The following is a 5,537-nucleotide window of genomic DNA, read 5'->3' as shown; positions in this document are numbered from 1 at the left end:
TTATCTGCCCACGACTATAATATACAATTTTTTCTAAGAGTCAAGGTCTCATTGTTGCCTAGGCAGGGAGTGCCGTGGCCATGATCACAGCCCACTTCAGCCTCCCAGGTGAAGCAACATCACCACCTTTTAGAATTTCATCACACACAAAGGGGCTTTCGTGAGATACACGGGTCAAGTGGTGCCAATCTTCACTGAGTGTGAGTTAGGGCCTAGCCACTCCCCTACCTGGTCAGCCGGATTGGTCAAGGAAGCCCCACGGGGAGCGGAGCAGGACAGGAGAGGCTGCCGACTCCCACGCAGAGCTGGGAGGCTTCTGAGGATGAGGTACATGGCCACCAGGGCATGATTTGGGATAGCCACATTTTGAACGTTTAGGTCTTAGGAGTGAAAGGGTCTGCCCCCAGTAACTGACTTGTGGCGGGATCCCACATTGGTCAGCTGACTGTCACCGCAGTCACACCCCCAGCACGGGTGGCCTGAATTCCTAGACACAAGCAGCTCAGGGAAAACACCAGACAGCACCTAAAGGCAGATCTGCAACGCAGGCTTCTGGCTCCCACAGCCATAGCAGAAAGGAAACATGGACACAGACCACTGGTCCACGGTGTGCCACGCGAGCATCCACGTGCCTCCCTGGAATGCACTGGGCTCTTGAAGCAGACTCAGGAAACGAGAGAAGGTTAACATAGGCTGGGTGCACCCGTGTCTCATCACAGGATGCAGTCTACAGCTTGTGTACTAATTACAGCTAAGCATTTCTTCATTAACCACTTACAAGAGAGAACCCAAAAGGTTGTCTAGGACACTCGAGAGTCTGGATCATTTGTTAATAAGCCGGTAACAAGAATATTTACCCCTCACCTGGTATGTGTCTTATTTCACGCCCTAAGTTAAAAAGTACGATTTCATTTATACTCAAAGTAGGAGATAGATATTATTAATCTTTACCTCCAACACTGATGACCAGCAGGTCTATAAAGAAGAAGAAATTTAAAGAACTTCCACGAGAAATAAGTTACACGGAGAACACTGTTATCACTACAAATTTTATTCAGAAACCCATCTTTGTGTTTTTTTTTTTGTTGTTTTTTAAAAAAAATTCCCCTTATGAACTGGTTTGGTCAATCAACTACAGCACTTTCTAGCAGACATAAGGTAAAAATGGCATGGCTCAGAATCGCCCCGATCTTTCACGATCTCTTGACCGCCTCCTGTCACGCTCCCGTCCGCCACCGCCACCGCCGCCGCCGCCACCACCGCCACGACCACGGTCTCTAGACCGGGAACGACGCTCACGGGATCGGGATCTTGATCTATGCCTGCAACCGAAGAACAGAAACAAAACCATGCCATCCAAACCAGAGCATGCAGCAGAACCACAACTCACTCGGAAATCCTATGCATCTCCTCACGCCAACGGCACTGATAAAGAAAAACACTGCCAGGCTGGGCGCGGTGGCTCACGCCTGTAATCCAGCACTTTGGAAGGCTGAGGCCGGTGGATCACAAGGTCAGGACATCAAGACCAGCCTGGCCAACACAGCAAAACCCTGTCTCTACTAAAAATACAAAAATTAGCCGGGTGCAGCAGCAGGCGCCTGTAATCCCAGCTACTCAGGAGGCTGGGGCAGGAGAATCGCTTGAACCCTAGGGACGGAGGTTGCAGTGAGCTGAGATGGCACCATTGCACTCCAGCCTGGGCAACAGAGTGAGTCTGTCTCAAAAAAAGTGCAGCTTAGAAGTGAACAGTGTACAGTAGTATTTTCCATCTTCTGTCTTCTAGAACCAGTTCAAATGATCACAGGAAATCCTGGTAAACTGAACCAGACACACATCATCCTCAACCCTCACTGACTGACACTGCCCTTCACGGACTTTCCGACCAAGCCCCCTCTCTTGAGGTGCTTACAGCTACTGTGTCTATCAGGCCGGTTTTTGGGCTGGGGACAGTAAGGTTATTTTTCTTTCCTGCTTCTTTTGTGTTGACAATAAAGCAATCACCATCTATTTCCTAAGACACGTTTAACCGAAGAGGGATGAGAACCCTTCTAGACTCAGACCTCAATCTAGCTAGGAAATGCAACTTGTTAGATTGTGCCATCTTGGTCTTCCTCTGTTCTGTGACCTGACTGTCGGGCATTTAAATATAGGATCGGACAGATGTGACCACCGGGCCCAATTCTGCCAGTGTCCCGAAAGGGGGATGCCACCGATCCCCCAAAACAAAATGAAATAACCTGAAACCAACAAAGAAAACCAGAAGAAGCCCCAATGGACATGTGAGATATTTAAAGCAAGCTCGTCCAACCCGCAGCCCAGCACAGACAGATTCACCAACTTTCTGAAAGCACCATGAGATGTTTTTGCGATTTTTAAAGAAGTTATCAGCTAGCATTAGTGTATGTTATGTGTGGCCCAAGACAATTCTTCCAGTGTGTCCAGGGAAGCCATTCCTGGTGTAAAGGAGGTCACGACATCTAGTATTAATAGTATCTAGGAGAAGAAACCCAGTGCCCACTTTCTCCATGAGCCTCATTTCCAAGGCTGCCCAGCTACCCGCCCTCTGACTTGGTTATTGAGCTTCGGCCTCTACTTGAGAAGCTGGATAATGAAGTTCCCTGTGTGCAGGTGAATATTCTTCTCCAAAGAGGATATTTGGATATTTAAAAACATGTACTACGTTCTAAGCACTGCCTTTAAAAAAACAAAAACGCCACCTATGCCAAACTGTTTTTTTGGAGGGGTGACGGCGTGAGGAGAGAAAGCAGCCACAGCGCATAACAAAGGACACAGCAACACTCACTTCTTGCGACGGCGCCCATACAGCTCCCGCCGCAGCTCTCTGGAGATGGGCTTCAAATGCATGAAGTTGCAGAAGCCGCCCCGCGTGCATTCTCTGTGGGTTGGAAGGAGACACTCACTACGTCGTGTGCACAGAGCCCGGACTCCGCGCAGTCACCACGTCGGTCGCCCCACACTCACCCCATCTCATACTGACGGCAGCAGGCTTCTCTGAAGTCCGTCACGGGCGACAGCTCAGCGTGGATCGGCTGTCCGTTAAACCAACGGTTATTCAAGTCAATCACAGCCTTTTCCGCATCTTCCTCACGGCGAAACTGGAGATGGAAGACACACGCGCTTGCCACCCACGCTTTACTAAGACTTTCCCAATGACTGATCCAAATACGTATCAGAGATGCACACTCAGGTATGGGAAGGCGGAATGGTTCTATAGGATAATTTAAAAATTCTTTATTTTCAATCAGATTAACTTCAAGATTTTGCCAAATGCCGCTTTCATTTTCAAATTCAACTGGTTAAGGGAGCAAATATGACTGTGTAGGCAAAGAAAGTTTTATTCAATAAAAAAGCAGCCAAACCTGTGAGTAAACCTAACTTTTCCTTCATCCAAATAGCTTCTAACCAACAGGTACTAAATATTCTACACTGAAGTCCGTCCTTCAGTTCTGCCGGCCGGTAAGCGGCGAGCCGGCGCCCCTGAGTCAACAGCGACAGGCACCCCTCCTGTCGGCCTGAGCACCGGCACCCGAAGCGGCCGCGCGTCTTAGTCTGGCTCCTACCTTGACGTATACGTTCCCCACCAGGTGGTCGCCCAGGTTATCACAGACGTTCATCTCCTCAACTTCCCCATACTTCTCCTCCATCTCTGTAAAAACCTCCTGAAGGGAGATCACAGTGGTTTAAGGTTTGTTACACATTAAACAGTATAATTAGATACAACTCATGTCTGTTTATTAGCGGAGAAAAACTTTAAATCCTTCCAAACAGACACAGAAGGTGAACAGGTCTATCAGTTACAGAGGTCAATTCTCTCACCTCAAAAAATTCATCATAGTGTTCCTGCATCTCAACATCGCTCACGGCACCTGGAAACAACAGAAATCTTGCTGGTTAGAACGTGTTAACCTAGTGAACTCTTGTGCTTAAACTCAAACTGCTACAGTAACACACACGAGATTCTCTAGAGAAAAGCCCGGCAGAGCTGCACCCCGCAGGAGGCTGAGCCACACGGCTACTTGGGAATGGTGTCCAGTGTGGTGAGATGCTACAGTCTCAATTCTGGCCACTAAAATAGTAAAATCACAACCAGTTTTAATCAGCATTGAAAGGGCCACATTTTGAGAAAAATGTGAGCAAAAAAGTGACTCTCAAACTAAGAATTTTCTTCCCTTCCAAGATGTAGTCTTGCTCTGGTGCCCAGTGGCTGAAGTGCAGTGGCACGATCTCGGCTCAATGCAACCTCCACCTTCGTTCAAGCAATTCTCATGCCTCAGCCTCCGGAGTCCCTGGGATTACAGGCACGCAACACCACGCCTGGCTAATTTTTAAAAATTTTTAGCAAAGATGGGGCCAGGCTGGTCTTGAACTCCTGACTTCAGGTGATGCCCCCCAGCCTTGGCCTCCCAAAGTGCTGGGATTACAGGCGTGAGCCACCATGCCTGGCCTCAAAGAAAGAAATTTTAAGATAAAGGGATTTCCAGCTCTCTGGAATCCCCTCCCACATAGTGGGAGCTCAAAAAAAAAAATTTTTTTTTAAGATAAATTTTTCTTCCTTTTAAGATTTAGAATAAAGGCCAAGTAAGCACACTGGTGTTTTCCTTTCTTCTATTAGTTTAAAATGAAAGCCAAAAGCAGGGTAAACGATTAAGAGTGTATGTTCCTAACTAGTCTTTTATGGACTGCCAGCCATGGAATGCTCTAAAATTCTGATGTGATTAAAACCCAAGCAACCATGAAGACTCAGTAGGATAGTTACCACGCAATACTGCAGTATTTTGGATGCCCTCAAATAAAGGGAATGTTACAATGCTTTGTTGATAAAGCATTCTTAAGTTTTATATTCCCATACTATTTTCATCAGTTTATTCTTCATAATTCACATGTATTAAGTAAAATCAAGTCTGTTGTGTGGGTAGATTTTGCAAATTTACACTCTATCCCCATTATCATTCTATCAAGTTTAATTTTTTTTTTTTTTTTTTGCCAGGCTGGTCTCAAAGTCCTGATCTCAGGTGATCCACCCACCTCAGCTCCCAAAGTGCTGGGATTATAGGTGCGAGCCGCTGCGCCTGGCCCATTCTATCAAATTTTATGTTCAAATCCTAGAATTCTCTAAACCCTGAGAAATCACAAAGCTAGTATATCAATAAACATGTTTAACTCTGCTAGATCAGGAGCTGGCAAAAGCCAGACTGGTTTCCAGGTTGGGCCAGCTGCCTCAGCCTGTGTACCCAACGTGGGCATCTGACCGCTGGCACAAGGGTCTTTGAGCTTTGCTTAAAACTTAAAATTTTAGCCGGGCGCGGTGGCTCAAGCCTGTAATCCCAGCACTTTGGGAGGCCGAGGCGGGTGGATCACGAGGTCAAGAGATCGAGACCATCCTGGTCAACATGGTGAAACCCCGTCTCTACTAAAAATACAAAAAATTAGCTGGGCATGGTGGTGTGTGCCTGTAATCCCAGCTACTCAGGAGGCTGAGGCAATTCTCTTGCCTCAGCCTCCTGAGTAGCTGG

The 5,537-nt window shown here is 47.2% G+C and overlaps 1 protein-coding gene across 3 annotated transcripts in view; it reads right to left on the bottom strand.

Annotated features, from left to right (window-relative positions):
- Positions 1-1,030: 1,030 nt before the first annotated feature.
- U2AF1 (U2 small nuclear RNA auxiliary factor 1) overlaps positions 1,031-5,537 on the bottom strand; it is a 14,291-nt gene continuing 9,784 nt past the window's right edge. For all 3 annotated transcript variants that reach the window (XM_032276765.1, XM_032276764.1, XM_032276763.1), the window contains 5 exons: positions 3,841-3,890; positions 3,585-3,683; positions 2,986-3,119; positions 2,807-2,899; positions 1,031-1,322 (listed from right to left, as the gene is read on the bottom strand). In XM_032276765.1, the coding sequence (XP_032132656.1) occupies positions 1,175-1,322; positions 2,807-2,899; positions 2,986-3,119; positions 3,585-3,683; positions 3,841-3,870 (504 nt within the window). In that variant the 5' untranslated portion in view covers positions 3,871-3,890 and the 3' untranslated portion in view covers positions 1,031-1,174. The remainder of the gene's footprint in view (positions 1,323-2,806; positions 2,900-2,985; positions 3,120-3,584; positions 3,684-3,840; positions 3,891-5,537) is intronic.

This window comes from Sapajus apella, unplaced genomic scaffold, assembly GCF_009761245.1.
Source record: "Sapajus apella isolate SASKATOON/1434 unplaced genomic scaffold, GSC_monkey_1.0 scaffold8, whole genome shotgun sequence".
Taxonomy (NCBI): domain Eukaryota; kingdom Metazoa; phylum Chordata; class Mammalia; order Primates; family Cebidae; genus Sapajus; species Sapajus apella.
Note: the sequence above shows the minus strand (reverse complement) of the source record. Positions and strands in the feature narration are given on the sequence as shown.